This window comes from Aquarana catesbeiana, linkage group LG10, assembly GCF_042186555.1.
Source record: "Aquarana catesbeiana isolate 2022-GZ linkage group LG10, ASM4218655v1, whole genome shotgun sequence".
In the NCBI taxonomy this organism is placed as follows: Eukaryota; Metazoa; Chordata; class Amphibia; order Anura; family Ranidae; genus Aquarana; species Aquarana catesbeiana.
In genome coordinates this window covers 261556872-261573909 of record NC_133333.1, presented here as the reverse complement: position 1 = coordinate 261573909, position 17038 = coordinate 261556872, and the positions used below count along the sequence as shown (strand labels likewise).

The window sequence follows — 17038 nt, the reverse complement described above, 5'->3', positions numbered from 1 at the left end:
AAGGGTTTTCAGTGGGCTGTGGAGGGCACCATTGGTGAGAATGTGAAGGATTTTCAGTGGGCAGTGGAGGGTGCCATTGGTGAGAATGTGAAGGATTTTCAGTGGGCAGTGGAGGGCGCCATTGGTGAGAATGTGAAGGGTTTTCAGTGGGCTGTGGAGGGCACCATTGGTGAGAATGTGAAGGATTTTCAGTGGGCAGTGGAGGGTGCCATTGGTGAGAATGTGAAGGATTTTCAGTGGGCAGTGGAGGGCGCCATTGGTGAGAATGTGAAGGGTTTTCAGTGGGCTGTGGAGGGCACCATTGGTGAGAATGTGAAGGATTTTCAGTGGGCCGTGGAGGGCGCCATTGGTCAGAATGTGAAGGATTTTCAGTGGGCAGTGGAGGGCGCCATTGGTGAGAATGTGAATGATTTTCAGTGGGCAGTGGAGGGCGCCATTGGTGAGAATGTGAATGATTTTCAGTGGGCAGTGGAGGGCGCCATTGGTGAGAATGTGAAGGATTTTCAGTGGGCCGTGGAGGGCGCCATTGGTGAGAATGTGAAGGATTTTCAGTGGGCCATGGAGGGCGCCATTGGTGAGAATGTGAAGGATTTTCAGTGGGCAGTGGAGGGCGCCATTGGTGAGAATGTGAAGGATTTTCAGTGGGCCGTGGAGGGCGCCATTGTTCAGAATGTGAAGGATTTTCAGTGGGCCGTGGAGGGCGCCATTGGTGAGAATGTGAAGGATTTTCAGTGGGCCGTGGAGGGCGCCATTGGTGAGAATGTGAAGGATTTTCAGTGGGCCATGGAGGGCGCCATTGGTGAGAATGTGAAGGATTTTCAGTGGGCAGTGGAGGGCGCCATTGGTGAGAATGTGAAGGATTTTCAGTGGGCAGTGGAGGGCGCCATTGGTGAGAATGTGAAGGATTTTCAGTGGGCCGTGGAGGGCGCCATTGGTGAGAATGTGAAGGATTTTCAGTGGGCCGTGGAGGGCGCCATTGGTGAGAATGTGAAGGATTTTCAGTGGGCCGTGGAGGGCGCCATTGGTGAGAATGTGAAGGATTTTCAGTGGGCAGTGGAGGGCGCCATTGGTGAGAATGTGAAGGATTTTCAGTGGGCAGTGGAGGGCGCCATTGGTGAGAATGTGAAGGATTTTCAGTGGGCCGTGGAGGGCGCCATTGGTGAGAATGTGAAGGATTTTCAGTGGGCCGTGGAGGGCGCCATTGGTGAGAATGTGAAGGATTTTCAGTGGGCCGTGGAGGGCGCCTTTGGTGAGAATGTAAAGGATTTTCTGTGGGCCGTGGATGCACACAATAATAAGACCCAAAAGAAGCAAAGTTCACCCTTCCGGTTAATCTGGTGAAGGATTTCGATTCTTTATTGGAGCGGGAACTTCTATTCATCTTTTAAATGACTCTCAATAATGAGGAGAACTGATCATTAACCGACTTCAATGGTGGGAAAAGTCACCTTCGTTCTCAGGGAGAGCTATTCATTAACAGAGAATATAACAAAGTACAGAGATCATCAACGGGAAGATCTCCTTCCATGAAGAGGTCCATCTACAGGACAAGGACCACCGGCTACAATACCAGAGAACCACCATAGAGGGTCTGCAGAGTTCTGATACTCGGCTTTATCTTACTTCTGATGGCCGACATTTGGAAGATTTATAGATTCTCGGACACCTCAGCTGGTGTGTCAGGAGGTCAAAGGACATCTGAAGGGTGATATTTGCTGCCTTTGAACTGCCTGACCACACACAGTGCAAACTCAGGAGATGGGCGAAGCCATGTGAGGCCAAGAAGTCAACGGCGTCTTCTGACACCTCTGACTGCCTTGGCAATGCCGCCCACCATTCTTCTATCCTGATGATTCCTTATAAGTGATATGATCAGCCATAACATTATGACCACCCACCTAATATTGAGGAGGTCCCAGTTTTGAACTAAATCAGCCCTGACCCATTGAGGCATGGACTTCACTAGACCTCAGAAGGTACGCTGTGGTATCTGGCACCAAGCTGCCACTAGCAGATCCTTCAAGTCCTATAAGTTGGGAGGTGTGGCCCCCAAGGATTGGACTTGTTTTTCTAGTACATCCAACAGATGCTTGATTGGATTGAGAGATGGAGAATTTAGAGGCCAAGTTAACAACTCAAACTAATTGTGTTCCCCAAAACATTCTTGAATTCATCAGACCAGGCCACCTTCTTCCATTGCTCCATGGTCCAGTTCTAACGCTCATGTGCCCAAGTAATTAATCACTTCCAATCGTTTCCATGAAAATTCCCAGAGCCCCCCTCTCTCAGTACATCTATGTAGATAAGGGGTCTCCAAACTTTCTAAACAAAGGGCAAGTTTACTGTCCTTTAGTCTTTGAGGGGCCGAACTGTACCCAGTGTAAGTAGAAAAAGCCCTGGTATCAATGGGAGTAAACAATACCTCATCATTGGTGTCAGTGGGAGGAATAGTGTCCCATCATTGGTGTCAGTGGGAGGAATATTATCCCATCATTGGTGTCAGTGGGAGGAATAGTGTCCCATCATTGGTGTCAGTGGGAGGAATAGTGTCCCATCATTGGTGTCAGTGGGAGGAATAGTGCCCCATCATTGGTGTCAGTGGGAGGAATAGTGTCCCATCATTGGTATCAGTGGGAGGAATAGTGCCCCATCATTGGTGTCAGTGGGTGGAATAGTGTCCCATCATTGGTATCAGTGGGAGGTATAGTGCCCCATCATTGGTGTCAGTGGGTGGAATAGTGTCCCATCATTGGTATCAGTGGGAGGTATAGTGCCCCATCATTGGTATCAGTGGGGGAATAGTGTCCCATCATTGGTGTCAGTGGGAGAAATAGTGTCCCATCATTGGTATCAGTGGGAGGAATAGTGCCCCATCATTGGTATCAGTGGGAGAAATAGTGTCCCATCATTGGTGTCAGTGGGAGGAATAGTGTCCCATCATTGGTGTCAGTGGGAGGAATAGTGTCCCATCATTGGTATCAGTGGGAGGAATAGTGTCCCATCATTGGTGTCAGTGGGAGGAATAGTGTCCCATCATTGGTGTCAGTGGGAGGAATAGTGCCCCATCATTGGTATCAGTGGGAGGAATAGTGTCCCATCATTGGTGTCAGTGGGAGGAATAGTGTCCCATCATTGGTGTCAGTGGGAGGAATAGTGTCCCATCATTGGTGTCAGTGGGAGGAATAGTGTCCCATCATTGGTGTCAGTGGGAGGAATAGTGCCCCATCATTGGTATCAGTGGGAGGAATAGTGTCCCATCATTGGTGTCAGTGGGAGGAATAGTGTCCCATCATTGGTGTCAGTGGGAGGAATAGTGTCCCATCATTGGTATCAGTGGGAGGAATAGTGTCCCATCATTGGTGTCAGTGGGAGGAATAGTGTCCCATCATTGGTGTCAGTGGGAGGAATAGTGTCCCATCATTGGTGTCAGTGGGAGGAATAGTGTCCCATCATTGGTATCAGTGGGAGGAATAGTGTCCCATCATTGGTGTCAGTGGGAGGAATAGTGTCCCATCATTGGTGTCAGTGGGAGGAATAGTGTCCCATCATTGGTGTCAGTGGGAGGAATAGTGTCCCATCATTGGTATCAGTGGGAGGAATAGTGTCCCATCATTGGTGTCAGTGGGAGGAATAGTGTCCCATCATTGGTATCAGTGGGAGGAATAGTGTCCCATCATTGGTGTCAGTGGGAGGAATAGTGTCCCATCATTGGTGTCAGTGGGAGGAATAGTGTCCCATCATTGGTATCAGTGGGAGGAATAGTGCCCCATCATTGGTATCAATGGGAGAAATAGTGTCCCATCATTGGTGTCAGTGGGAGGAATAGTGTCCCATCATTGGTGTCAGTGGGAGGAATAGTGCCCCATCATTGGTGTCAGTGGGAGGAATAGTGTCCCATCATTGGTATCAGTGGGAGGAATAGTGTCCATCATTGGTGTCAGTGGGAGGAATAGTGCCCCATCATTGGTATCAGTGGGAGGAATAGTGTCCCATCATTGGTGTCAGTGGGAGGAATAGTGTCCCATCATTGGTATCAGTGGGAGGAATAGTGTCCCATCATTGGTGTCAGTGGGAGGAATAGTGCCCCATCATTGGTATCAGTGGGAGGAATAGTGCCCCATCATTGGTGTCAGTGGGAGGAATAGTGTCCCATCATTGGTGTCAGTGGGAGGAATAGTGTCCCATCATTGGTATCAGTGGGAGGAATAGTGTCCCATCATTGGTATCAGTGGGAGGAATAGTGTCCATCATTGGTATCAGTGGGAGGAATAGTGTCCCATCATTGGTGTCAGTGGGAGGAATAGTGCCCCATCATTGGTGTCAGTGGGAGGAATAGTGTCCCATCATTGGTATCAGTGGGAGGAATAGTGTCCCATCATTGGTATCAGTGGGAGGAATAGTGCCCCATCATTGGTATCAGTGGGAGGAATAGTGCCCCATCATTGGTGTCAGTGGGAGGAATAGTGTCCCATCATTGGTGTCAGTGGGAGGAATAGTGCCCCATCATTGGTGTCAGTGGGAGGAATAGTGTCCCATCATTGGTATCAGTGGGAGGAATAGTGTCCCATCATTGGTATCAGTGGGAGGAATAGTGCCCCATCATTGGTATCAGTGGGAGGAATAGTGCCCCATCATTGGTATCAGTGGGAGGAATAGTGCCCCATCATTGGGGTCAGTGGGAGGAATAGTGTCCCATCATTGGTATCAGTGGGAGGAATAGTGCCCCATCATTGGTGTCAGTGGGAGGAATAGTGCCCCATCATTGGTGTCAGTAGGAGGAATAGTGCCCCATCATTGGTATCAGTGGGAGGAATAGTGCCCCATCATTGGTATCAGTGGGAGGAATAGTGCCCCATCATTGGGGTCAGTGGGAGGAATAGTGTCCCATCATTGGTATCAGTGGGAGGAATAGTGCCCCATCATTGGTGTCAGTGGGAGGAATAGTGCCCCATCATTGGTGTCAGTAGGAGGAATAGTGTCCCATCATTGGTGTCAGTGGGAGGAATAGTGTCCCATCATTGGTATCAGTGGGAGGAATAGTGTCCCATCATTGGTGTCAGTAGGAGGAATAGTGTCCCATCATTGGTGTCAGTGGGAGGAATAGTGTCCCATCATTGGTATCAGTGGGAGGAATAGTGTCCCATCATTGGTGTCAGTAGGAGGAATAGTGTCCCATCATTGGTATCAGTGGGAGGAATAGTGTCCCATCCTTGGTATCAGTGGGAGGAATAGTGTCCCATCATTGGTATCAGTGGGAGGAATAGTGTCCCATCATTGGTGTCAGTGGGAGGAATAGTGTCCCATCATTGGTATCAGTGGGAGGAATAGTGCCCCATCATTGGTATCAGTGGGAGGAATAGTGCCCCAATGGCCAGATAAAGGCAAGTGCTGCAGTTTGGAGAACATTTGGTATCTCTAATTCTCCCCATTGTGAGATTTTTCCACAAGGCATTTATTTTGGTTTCTCTCATTTCCTGTGGAATTCTTTGTATCTTCCGGCCAGAAGTGAGGACCGGACAGAGCGAGGAGTGAGGAGCGAGGAGCAGGGAGTGAGAAGCATAGAGAGCGGGGAGCAAGGAGTGAGGACCGGACAGAGCGAGGAGTGAGGAGCTAGGAGCGGGGAGTGAGGACCGGACAGAGCGAGGAGTGAGGAGCTAGGAGCGGGGAGTGAGGAGCGGACAGAGTGAGGAGTGAGGAGCATGGAGCGAGGAGCGGGCAGTGAGGAGCGGACAGAGTGAGGAGTGAGGAGCAAGGAGTGTGGACCAGACAAAGCGAGGAGTGGGCAGTGAGGAGCGAGGAGTGTGGACTGGACAGAGCGAGGAGTGAGGAGCGAGGAACAGGGAGTGAGGAGCGAGGAGTGAGGAGCAGACAGAGCGTGGAGTGAGGAGTGAGGAGCGTAGAGAGCGAGGAGCGAGGTGTGAGGAGTGAGAAGCGTAGAGAGTGAGGAGCGAGGAGTGTAGACCGGACAGAGCGAGGAGTGAGGAGCAGGGAGCGAGGAGCATAGAGAGCGAGGAGTGAGGAGTGGGGAGTGAGTGAGGAGCGAGGAGTGAGGAGCAGGGAGCGAGGAGTGAGGAGCGGGAAGTGAGCAGCGAGGAGCATAGAGAGCGAGGAGTGAGGAGCGGGGAGCGAGGAGCGGGGAGTGAGTAGCGTAGAGAGCGAGGAGTGAGGAGCGGGGAGCGAGGAGTGAGGAGCGGGGAGCGAGGAGTGAGTAGCGTAGAGAGCGAGGAGTGAGGAGTGAGTGAGGAGTGAGGAGTGAGTGAGGAGCGAGGAGTGAGGAGCGAAGATGTGTCCTCGGTATATAGAAGCTCCATGGAGGATTTTAGGATGAAGAGATTCCTGAATCTCCAGGTGGATTTGAAGTCCTCCATAAATATTGTCTTTACCTTGATTTGGACGGACACGGGATGGTAGCGCAGGACGTGTCCCACCGCCAGCATGACTCCGTTCTCTTTACATGTGGAGACGATTTCTTTGCAATCCTCCGGAGTCACCTACATGGAGATCAGAGAAGAAACACTTTTATATCACAACTATCTTCTATATGAGGAAATCGCTACAATCTCATCTCCTATTGGTACAATATATCTTCAGACACAATGGTGAAAGGATTGGATGGAGGGGGGAGGGGGAGAACCTCTGTCAGCAGGGATATGCGAAGTAGGGAATAAAATCCATCACATCCCTTAGTAAAAGCAGCACACAGTACACATAAACACTGGCTGGGCACACGGTACACATAAACACTGGCTAGGCACACAGTATACATAAACACTGGCTAGGCACACGGTACACATAAACACTGGCTAGGCACACAGTATACATAAACACCAGCTAGGCACACAATATACATAAACACTGGCTAGGCACACGGTACACATAAACACTGGCTAGGCACACAGTATACATAAACACTGGCTAGGCACATGGTATACATAAACACCAGCTAGGCACACAATATACATAAACACTGGCTAGGCACACAGTATACATAAACACCGGCTAGGCACACAGTATACATAAACACTGGCTAGGCACACAATATACATAAACACTGGCTAGGCACACAATATACATAAACACTGGCTAGGCACACGGTATACATAAACACTGGCTAGGCACACAATATACATAAACACTGGCTAGGCACACAATATACATAAACACTGGCTAGGCACATGGTACACATAAACACCGGCTAGGCACACAATATACATAAACACTGGCTAGGCACATGGTATACATAAACACCGGCTAGGCACACATAAACACTGGCTAGGCACACAGTACACATAAACACTGGTTAGGCACACAGTATACATAAACACTGGTTAGGCACACAGTACACATAAACACTGGCTAGGCACGCAGTATACATAAACACTGGTTAGGCACACAGTACACATAAACACTGGCTAGGCACGCAGTATACATAAACACTGGCTAGGCACGCAGTACACATAAACACTGGCTAGGCACGCAGTATACATAAACACTGGTTAGGCACACAGTACACATAAACACTGGCTAGGCACGCAGTATACATAAACACCGGCTAGGCATGCAGTACACATAAACACTGGCTAGGCACGCAGTATACATAAACACTGGTTAGGCACACAGTACACATAAACACTGGCTAGGCACGCAGTATACATAAACACTGGTTAGGCACACAGTACACATAAACACTGGCTAGGCACGCAGTATACATAAACACTGGTTAGGCACACAGTATACATAAACACTGGCTAGGCACACAGTATACATAAACACTGGCTAGGCACGCAGTATACATAAACACTGGTTAGGCACACAGTACACATAAACACCGGCTAGGCACACAGTACACATAAACACTGGTTAGGCACACAGTACACATAAACACTGGCTAGGCACGCAGTATACATAAACACTGGTTAGGCACACAGTATACATAAACACTGGCTAGGCACACAGTACACATAAACACTGGTTAGGCACGCAGTATACATAAACACTGGTTAGGCACGCAGTATACATAAACACTGGTTAGGCACACAGTACACATAAACACCGACTAGGCACACAGTACACAGAAACACTGGCTAGGCACGCAGTATACATAAACACTGGTTAGGCACACAGTATACATAAACACTGGCTAGGCACACAGTATACATAAACACTGGTTAGGCACGCAGTATACATAAACACTGGTTAGGCACACAGTACACATAAACACTGGCTAGGCACGCAGTATACATAAACACTGGTTAGGCACACAGTACACATAAACACTGGCTAGGCACGCAGTATACATAAACACTGGCTAGGCACACAGTACACATAAACACTGGCTAGGCACGCAGTATACATAAACACTGGTTAGGCACACAGTACACATAAACACTGGCTAGGCACACAGTATACATAAACACTGGTTAGGCACACAGTACACATAAACACTGGCTAGGCACGCAGTATACATAAACACTGGTTAGGCACACAGTATACATAAACACTGGCTAGGCACACAGTATACATAAACACTGGCTAGGCATGCAGTATACATAAACACTGGTTAGGCACACAGTACACATAAACACCGGCTAGGCACACAGTACACATAAACACTGGTTAGGCACACAGTACACATAAACACTGGCTAGGCACGCAGTATACATAAACACTGGTTAGGCACACAGTATACATAAACACTGGCTAGGCACACAGTACACATAAACACTGGTTAGGCACGCAGTATACATAAACACTGGTTAGGCACACAGTACACATAAACACCGACTAGGCACACAGTACACATAAACACTGGCTAGGCACGCAGTATACATAAACACTGGTTAGGCACACAGTATACATAAACACTGGCTAGGCACACAGTATACATAAACACTGGTTAGGCACGCAGTATACATAAACACTGGTTAGGCACACAGTACACATAAACACCGACTAGGCACACAGTATACATAAACACTGGTTAGGCACACGGTACACATAAACACTGGTTAGGCACACAGGTAACCCTTTGATCACCCCTGTTTAACCCCTTCCCAGCCAGTGTCATTATTACAGTGACAGTGCATATTTTTAGCACTGATCACTGTATTGGTGTCACAGGTCCCCACATAGTTTCAAAAGTGTCAGTTAGGCGTCCAATTTGTCCGCCACAAAATATTGCAGTCCCGCTATAAGTCGCCGATCGCTGCCATTTCTAGTATAAAATAAATGAATAAACAACAAATAATAATAACTCCAATACATAATCCATAGTTTGTAGATGTGATAACTTTTGCGCAAACCGATCAATATTCACTGATTGGGATTTTTGTAAAGCAGATATATGTAGAAGAATATATACTGAACTAAATTGAAGAAGAAATTTAAGTTATAACATTTTTTTATTGGATGTTTTATAGCAGAAAGTAAAAAATATTGGGGTTTTTTTTTTTTTTTTTTTTTTGCAAAATTGTCGCTCTTTTTTTTGTTTATAGCGCAAAAAATAAAAATACAGAAGTGATCAAATATTACCAAAAGAAATCTCTATTTGTGGGGAAAAAAATGACCTGGTCATGAAGGGGGGGTAAATCTTCCAGAGGGCAAGTGAATAGTGGCACAGGGAAAGGGGGGGCCTGTGTCCTCTTAGGGTGGGGGCTGTGTCCCTATTAGGTGGGCGCCCCGTGTCCTCATAGGGTGGGGCCCTGTGTTCTCATTGGGTGGGGGCTGTGTGTCCCTATTGGGGGGGGCCTGTGTCCTCATAGGGTGGGGCCTGTGTCCCTATTTGGGGGGGCCCATGTCCTCATAGGGTGGGGGCTGTGTCCCTATTTGGGGGGGGGGCCCGTGTCCTCATAGGGTGGGGGCTGTGTCCCTATTGGGGGGGCCTGTGTTCTCATAGGGTGGGGGCTGTGTGCCCCTATTTGGGGGGGGGCCCTGTGTCCTTATTGAGGGGGCGGCAGCTGTGTACCCATTAGGGGGGCCCATCTGTGTCCTCATAGGGTGGGGGCTGTGTCCCTATTGGGGGGGCCTGTGTCCTCATAGGGTGGGGGCTGTGTCCCTATTGGGGGAGGGGCCCTGTGTCCTCATAGGGTGGGGGCTGTGTCCCTATTAGGTGGGGGCCCCGTGTCCTCATAGGGTGGGGGCTGTGTCCCTATTGGGGGGGCCTGTGTCCTCATAGGGTGGGGGCTGTGTCCCTATTGGGGGGGGCCTGTGTCCTCATAGGGTGGGGGCTGTGTCCCTATTGGGGGGAGGGGCCCTGTGTCCTCATAGGGTGGGGGCTGTGTCCCTATTGGGGGGGGATGTGTCCCTATTAGGTGGGGGCCCTGTGTCCTCATAGGGTGGGGGCTGTGTCCCTATTAGGTGGGGGCCCCATGTCCTCATAGGGTGGGGGCTGTGTCCCTATTAGGGGGAGGGGCCCTGTGTCCTCATTGGTTGGGGGCTGTGTGTCCCTATTAGGGGGAGGGGCCCTGTGTTCTCATTGGTTGGGGGCTGTGTCCCTATTAGGGGGAGGGGCCCTGTGTCCTCATTGGTTGGGGGCTGTGTGTCCCTATTAGGGGGAGGGGCCCTGTGTTCTCATTGGTTGGGGGCTGTGTGTCCCTATTAGGGGGAGGGGCCCTGTGTCCTCATTGGTTGGGGGCTGTGTGTCCCTATTAGGGGGAGGGGCCCTGTGTTCTCATTGGTTGGGGGCTGTGTCCCTATTAGGGGGAGGGGCCCTGTGTCCTCATAGGGTGGGGGCTGTGTGTCCCTATTAGGTGGGGGCCCCATGTCCTCATAGGGTGGGGGCTGTGTCCCTATTAGGTGGGGGCCCTGTGTCCTCATAGGGTGGGGGCTGTGTCCCTATTAGGGGGGGCGCCCGTGTCCTCATTGGTTGGGGGCTGTGTGTCCCTATTAGGGGGGGGGGCCCGTGTCCTCATTGGGGAGATACAACAGCACTTCCTATTATCCCCGGGACATTGTATCCTAATTAATACACAATAAAGACTAAAGAAATAAAGTGAATGTCACGGCTCTGGGATTGGATACGATCCCCCCTCCCCCCTCAGTAACGATAGATCGGAGGGTGAGATCGCTGTATAGAGAAAGTCGGCACACAATGAAGATTTCGCACACCGCCGGTTGTTGGTAATTAGTTAATGAATAGAAATGTTACCAATCAGAGAAGTGATAATGAGATAACGAGGTGACAATTCCCTCCTTTCTATAATCATTTGTTTCCTTTTCATTCACTTCAATTATCACCAATTTCCCCGACAGATACAATGAGCCGCTATGAGCGACAGAGCGGGATTGGGGGGTCTATGGGGCGCAGCACACGGCAACTTCAACCCCCTAAAACTGAAAAAATGATTAACCCTTTTGTGCCGGTTTCAGATGCTGGGAGGTGGGGGAGGGGCTTATGACCATATGACCACCGTGATAGGCTGTTGCTACGATCACATGATCAAAAATATATCGAGCGTAAGAAGTGGCATAACTATGTCGGGAGCACGCAGGGCGCGCACTCTCGGTACAGCTGTGTTTGCTAATTGTGCGGCCTCTTGGCACCAGGGCCCCACCGCTGAGAGGCCACATATCTGTGTAATGTCAGTGCCTGGGGGTCCCTCCGGCCCCCCTTCATAGATGGGGTTCAGTTCTACCCCCCTCAGCACGATCCTTATCCCACTCACAGCGCCAATTGTTAAGCCAAACTCCACCCCCTTCAGTCTTGTACATGTGTATCGACCCCGCCCCTTCAGTCTTACACAGGTGTATCGACCCCGCCCCTTCAGTCTTACACAGGTGTATCGACCCCGCCCCTTCAGTCTTACACAGGTGTATCGACCCCGCCCCTTCAGTCTTGTACAGGTGTATCGACCCCGCCCCTTCAGTCTTGTACAGGTGTATCGACCCCGCCCCTTCAGTCTTGTACAGGTGTATCAACCCCGCCCCTTCAGTCTTACACAGGTGTATCGACCCCGCCCCTTCAGTCTTACACAGGTGTATCGACCCCTCCCCTTCAGTCTTGTACAGGTGTATCGACCCCGCCCCTTCAGTCTTACACAGGTGTATCGACCCCGCCCCTTCAGTCTTATACAGGTGTATCGACCCCGCCCCTTCAGTCTTGTACAGGTGTATCGACCCCACCCCTTCAGTCTTACACAGGTGTATCGACCCCGCCCCTTCAGTCTTACACAGGTGTATCGACCCCGCCCCCTCAGTCTTACACAGGTGTATCGACCCCGCCCCTTCAGTCATGCACAGCTGTACCGACCCCGCCCCTTTAGTCATGCACAGGTGTATTGACCCCGCCCCTTCAGTCTTGCACAGGTGTACCGGCTCCTCCCCTTCAGTCATGCACAGGTGTATCGACCCCGCCCCTTCAGTCATGCACAGGTGTATTGACCCCGCCCCTTCAGTCTTACACTGGTGTACCGGCTCCTCCCCTTCAGTCATGCACAGGTGTATTGACCCCGCCCCTTCAGTCTTGCACAGGTGTACCGGCTCCTCCCCTTCAGTCATGCACAGGTGTATTGACCCCGCCCCTTCAGTCTTGCACAGGTGTACCGGCTCCTCCTCTTCAGTCATGCACAGGTGTATCGACCCCGCCCCTTCAGTCTTACACAGGTGTATCGACCCCGCCCCTTCAGTCTTACACAGGTGTATCGACCCCGCCCCTTCAGTCATGCACAGCTGTACCGACCCCGCCCCTTTAGTCATGCACAGGTGTATTGACCCCGCCCCTTCAGTCTTGCACAGGTGTACCGGCTCCTCCCCTTCAGTCATGCACAGGTGTATTGACCCCGCCCCTTCAGTCTTGCACAGGTGTATCGGCTCCTCTCCTGGACAGAAGCGGCTTCCTCTGATTTCACCGCACACTGTGAGCTTCTCCCCATGTGCATTAGAAGCTGCACCAAGTCAGATAGAGCCCCGCCTCTTTTTCTGGCTGGAGGACGTCCAGCATCATCTAGCCCTTTCCTCTCCAGCCTGACTATCCCTGGCCCCACCCCTTTCATAGATTGGATTTCAGTGCTTTCCCATGTGGCGGTACCACAGCTTCCTGTGTAGCGGAATCTACACACAGCACCTTTCTGACCCCTCCCACCAGCCATGATCTGCCTGCATTGCATAGAGAAGCACAGAGGCCGAGTGATGATGTCACCGGGTGTAAAATAAGGCCCCTCCCACCAGCCATGATCTGCCTGCGTTGCATAGAGAAGCACAGAGACCCGGTGATGATGTCACCGGGTATAAAAGAATGTATGGTATGAAAGCAGAAAGGTTTATTTAATAATGTCATTAGTATAATGATGGGGGAGGGGGGGGGGGCGGGGAGGGGGGAAGGAGGAAGCAGAGAAGGCAAAATAGAAGCAGATTAAGCTTCAGCTTTAAACAAACCGAGAGAATCGATCGCCGATAGTTTCAGTATTTGGACAGTTTTCCTGGAATTGGTGGGGAGAGCCGGACTTGGTCAGTCTGTTCTTATTTTCAATGAATCTAAATGGAAATGGTTGTGTTTGTGGTCAGCTTGGGGGTGGAGATAGACCTCAGAGGAGGTCAGTGCCGTAAAATGCCACCAATTTAATACACGAAGGGGGCGGAGACTCTAAAGAGTAAACCAATGACTATATCCATAGCAGGTCACACGGCTGCAGTGGGGCCTGGGGAGGGATGGGGACCCCATTAAATAATATTCCTGATATGTGGCTGCTGTACCATGTCCTTGTATGACGAGGTCTCCTCTTCTCTGTGTGAAATCCCTGGTGATCCCGCCCAGTCCCTCTGCTTTCCTATGAAAAACTGACCACACTAAGCAGGAGATCACAGCATATCTGTGATAGGAACTCAGGTCTGCTCTCCTCCAATAGATCCCCACCTCCAGCACTGAATGTATCTAATAGTAAGGGGTGCTGGAGGGTCTATTGATGCTGGCTGCTGGGGGATCTAATGTTAGGGAAGAGCTCTATTGATGGTGGCTGCTGCAAGATCTATTGTTGCTGGGGTGTCTATTATTGCTGGGTGGATATATTGTTGCTGGGGGATCTAATGTTAAGGGAGCGATCTATTGATGGTGGCTGCTGCGAGGTCTATTGTTGCTGTTGGGGGTCTATTGTTAAGAGGGGTCTATTGTTGCTAGGGTGTCTATTCTTACTGGGGAGCCTATTGTTGCTGGGGGGGATCTGATGTTAAGAGAGGGGTCAATGGATGCTGCTGCGAGTTCTATTGTTGCTGGGGGGATATGATGTTAAGGGAGGGGTCAGTTGATGGGGGTTGCTGCAAGATCTATTGTTGCTAGGGTGTCTATTATTGCTGGGTGGATCTATTGTTGCTGTTGGGGTCTATTGTAGTGGGGGGGTCTAATATTAAGGAAGAGATCTATTGATGGTGGGTGCTGTGAGGTCTGTTGTTTCCTGGGGAGGTGGGTGGGGGATGAAACCAAGGGGCGGTGCTCAGAGGTGAGTGGGGGGGAAGAGGACAAGGGGCGGTGCTTAGAGGTGTGTGGGGGGGGGAGGGGACAAGGGGCGGTGCTCAGAGGTGTGTGGGGGGGGGGAGGGGACAAGGGGCGGTGCTTAGAGGTGTGTGGGGGGGGAGGGGACAAGGGGCGGTGCTCAGAGGTGAGTGGGGGGGAGGGGACAAGGGGCGGAGCTCAGAGGTGAGTGGGGGGGGGGGGGACAAGGGGCGGTGCTCAGAGGTGAGTGTGGGGGAGGGGACAAGGGGCGGAGCTCAGAGGTGAGTGGGGGGGAGGGGACAAGGGGCGGTGCTCAGAGGTGAGTGGACAAGGGGCGGAGCTCAGAGGTGAGTGGGGGGAGGGGACAAGGGGCGGAGCTCAGAGGTGAGTGTGGGGGGGGGGAACAAGGGGCGGTGCTCAGAGGTGGGGGGGGGACAAGGGGCGGTGCTCAGAGGTGTGGGGGGGGGACAAGGGGCGGTGCTCAGAGGTGAGTGGGGGGGAGGGGACACAAGGGGCGACTCAGAAGGGGGGGTGGGAAGTACCGGCACCCATTCTGGTTACAATGTATCCATGCTGGTAGCGGTGATATAAACCGATGAGCCCGGTAATAGACGGATGTGGAGAACGGCGGACAATGGACATGGATGAGTAAAACGCACATCTCTGGTCCTCACCCTGAACAACCTTCTGAGGGTGTTTTTGTATTTTGTCTACATGACCCCTTTAAGGAACAATCCCTTCCCCCTCCACAAAGGTTTACATAGGTTGGACTTGATGGACTTTTCCTTTTTTTGACCTCACCTACTATGTAACTATATGTAAAAGGTAAATAGTGAAGTGCTGAGCGCGGTGTTTGCCGTGACTGTTTGCTCTCCATGTGGCCGAGTGTCCCCGGGTAGTACAGAGTGTACTCGTGGTAGACATTCCTCAGTAGAGGGGTCAGGAAAGCTCGGTGTTCTTCCCGTCTATCAGAGACTATTATGTCTTCATGTGACTTCCCCAGAGAGGGGGCTGATTGGAGTGGATTGGAGCGGATTGGAGTGGATTGGAGCGGACTGGAGCGGATTGGAGCGGATTGGAGCTGATTGGAGCTGATTGGAGCGAACTGGAGCGGATTGGAGCGGATTGGAGCGGACTGGAGCGGATTGGAGTGGACTGGAGCGGACTGGAGCTGATTGGAGCGAACTGGAGTGGACTGGAGCGGATTGGAGTGGATTGGAGCGGATTGGAGCTGATTGGAGCGAATTGGAGCGAATTGGAGCGGACTGGAGCTGATTGGAGCGGATTGGAGTGGATTGGAGCGGATTGGAGCGGATTGGAGCGAATTGGAGCGGACTGGAGCGGACTGGAGCGGATTGGAGCGGATTGGAGTGGATTGGAGCGGATTGGAGCGGACTGGAGCGGATTGGAGCTGATTGGAGCGAATTGGAGCGAATTGGAGCGGACTGGAGCTGATTGGAGCGGATTGGAGCGGATTGGAGCAGCTAGAAACGCGCCGGGCGAGGACTTACAGCCATGGGTTTCTCCAGTAAGATATGATATCCCTTCTTGGCAAATGCGATCGCTGGGTCCTAGGAAATAAAAAAGAGGAAAGATGAAAGGAGTGAATTGTTCTATAATAAACATACAATGAAATCACTAAACACCCACAATGGTCCTTATTTAGGCCGAATCTACAGGAGTGTCCAGAGGGGGGCGCTGTGTTCAGTGCTCCTCACTGATAGACTTTGCCTGGCACTCCTTGTGATGGAAAGGCCGGGGATGAAGGACTCCATACACACATTCATACAGTATACAGCTTTGTTACTCTGATCTCTGGGTGCAGATGTCCTCGTTTCTTCCTTTGGGTGAACTTGTCCTGACAGAAGACCCTTATTCACATAGAATAGAACATGGGCCATCTGCGTCAATGCCCACCGAGAGCTCAAAGCATTGTCTACAGGTCAACTGGTGACTTATTTCCACAAGTCAGAAGATCCATGCGTAAATGTTAGTGACTTTTACCTCAATGTCCCTCAGGCTCTATGAAGAATACGGTCACAAAACACGGTCGGTCCAGTAGGGGCATTTCTAGGGTCCAGATAGGCAAGGGGCACATCTGCACTTATAGATTACAATGTTGAGAAGCTGGTAAGATACCACGATGTCCCCCTTTGGATAAAACCTAATGCCACGTATACACGAGCGGACTTTCCGGCAGAAAAGGTCCAACGGAACGAATCCGTTGGACATTCCGAGCGTGTGTGGGCTTCTGACGGACCTTAGAAATAGAACATGTTTCAAATCTTTCAGACGGACTCGATTCCTATTGAAAAAAACGTTCATCTGTATGCTGGTCCGACGGACCGAAAACGACGCAAGGGCAGCTATTGGCTACTAGCTATTGAACTTCCTTTTCTAGTCAGGTCGTACGTTATCACGTTCGAAACGATCAGACTTTGGTGGGATCGTGTGTAGGCAAGTCCGTTTCGTCGGATCTCCGTTGAAAAGTCCTTCGGAGTTCAGTCCGACGAGAAGTCTGCTCGTGTGTACGCGGCATTAGTCTGTCATCTTTTTCAACAAACAAAAATGAATTGGTCTAAAAACTGTAATGTCACAAAATAAGAACTGGGGCAC

At 50.9% G+C, this 17038-nt stretch overlaps 1 protein-coding gene across 4 annotated transcripts in view; it reads right to left on the bottom strand.

Annotated features, from left to right (window-relative positions):
- LOC141111423 (2,7-anhydro-N-acetylneuraminate hydratase-like) overlaps positions 1–17038 on the bottom strand; it is a 162379-nt gene that overhangs the window by 90237 nt on the left and 55104 nt on the right. For all 4 annotated transcript variants that reach the window (XM_073603719.1, XM_073603716.1, XM_073603717.1 and 1 more), the window contains 2 exons: positions 15934–15993; positions 6384–6491 (listed from right to left, as the gene is read on the bottom strand). In XM_073603719.1, the coding sequence (XP_073459820.1) occupies positions 6384–6491; positions 15934–15993 (168 nt within the window). The remainder of the gene's footprint in view (positions 1–6383; positions 6492–15933; positions 15994–17038) is intronic.